At 63.3% G+C, this 922-nt stretch overlaps 1 protein-coding gene across 1 annotated transcript in view; it reads right to left on the reverse strand.

Moving 5' to 3' along the window:
• ABCB10 (ATP binding cassette subfamily B member 10) overlaps positions 1–922 on the reverse strand; it is a 38836-nt gene that overhangs the window by 34124 nt on the left and 3790 nt on the right. Inside the window, exon 2 of the mRNA XM_013007119.2 lies at positions 453–766. Within this exon, the coding sequence (XP_012862573.1) occupies positions 453–766 (314 nt within the window). The remainder of the gene's footprint in view (positions 1–452; positions 767–922) is intronic.

The raw sequence follows: 922 nt of genomic DNA on the forward strand, positions 1-922 counted from the left end.
CCTCCTACAATACATGTTTAACTTGATGTGGTTTTGTGCAGACTCAAAGATTTTAATAATTAGATCCTGCTCCACTGGGATGTGCGGTCATCAAACATAAACTGAATTTGCAAACGTGCCCAGCTAATCTGGAACTCGCAGCTTTTCAGATGATGACATCCCTGACCAGTGCATCCTATTCCTCCTTCCTCAAAGTTTAGTTATGAGGGGAGTGCTGGCAAGTTCTCCCAGGCCTTTTTTTGCTCCCCCTTCCGTGTGCTTTCGTTTTTTCGTTAGTTTGTTTTGGTTTGAATTTCCATGCCCCCTCGGGTGGCTGCAGAACAAGCAGCTTTTCACAGGTTTACAGAAGGAAGCAGGAGGGAAAGAGATCGTGAGGGAGAAGGGACGGGATTCAAGGGCAGAGGGTAAGCCCGGCCCCAGGTGGGCACCCTGGGCAGCACGCCCCTACCTACCTGCCAGCCTCCAACGCTCGGGGTACGCCAACCCCAGTAGCTTCTTCGCTTCCGATCGCCTGGCGGCCGAGGGCTGCAGCCCGGGGTGGTCTCCGGGAGCTGCCACCGCGGCTGGTGCTGCAGCCTCGCGCTGCCGGAACTGCCCCCGAGCCCGGCACGAGAGGAGGAGGTATCTTGGGAGCCCCCCGCGCACCCCGCACCTGCAGGCGCCGAGGAAGCGGGCTCGGAGCCCCAGGAGCCGGGCGATCCCCACTGCGTGCCCGGGGGTAAGTGGCGGCCCCAGCACGGCCACCGGCGGCCCGGGGACACCGAGGCTGACATTTGGGCCCCAGCCGGGCCAGGCGGTCCCCCAGCATCGTAGGCACGCGGCTCGGAGCCCCCTGGAGAGCACCAGTCCTGCGCCCCCGGGCCGCGCCGGCCCCAGGCCGCCCAGCGCTCGCCAGGGCCCGGGCGGCCGGACGGCAGCCGGA

The sequence above is a fragment of the Echinops telfairi genome, unplaced genomic scaffold (assembly GCF_000313985.2).
Source record: "Echinops telfairi isolate 266 unplaced genomic scaffold, ASM31398v2 ScPeMD7_7424;HRSCAF=8462, whole genome shotgun sequence".
Classification (NCBI taxonomy): Eukaryota; Metazoa; Chordata; class Mammalia; order Afrosoricida; family Tenrecidae; genus Echinops; species Echinops telfairi.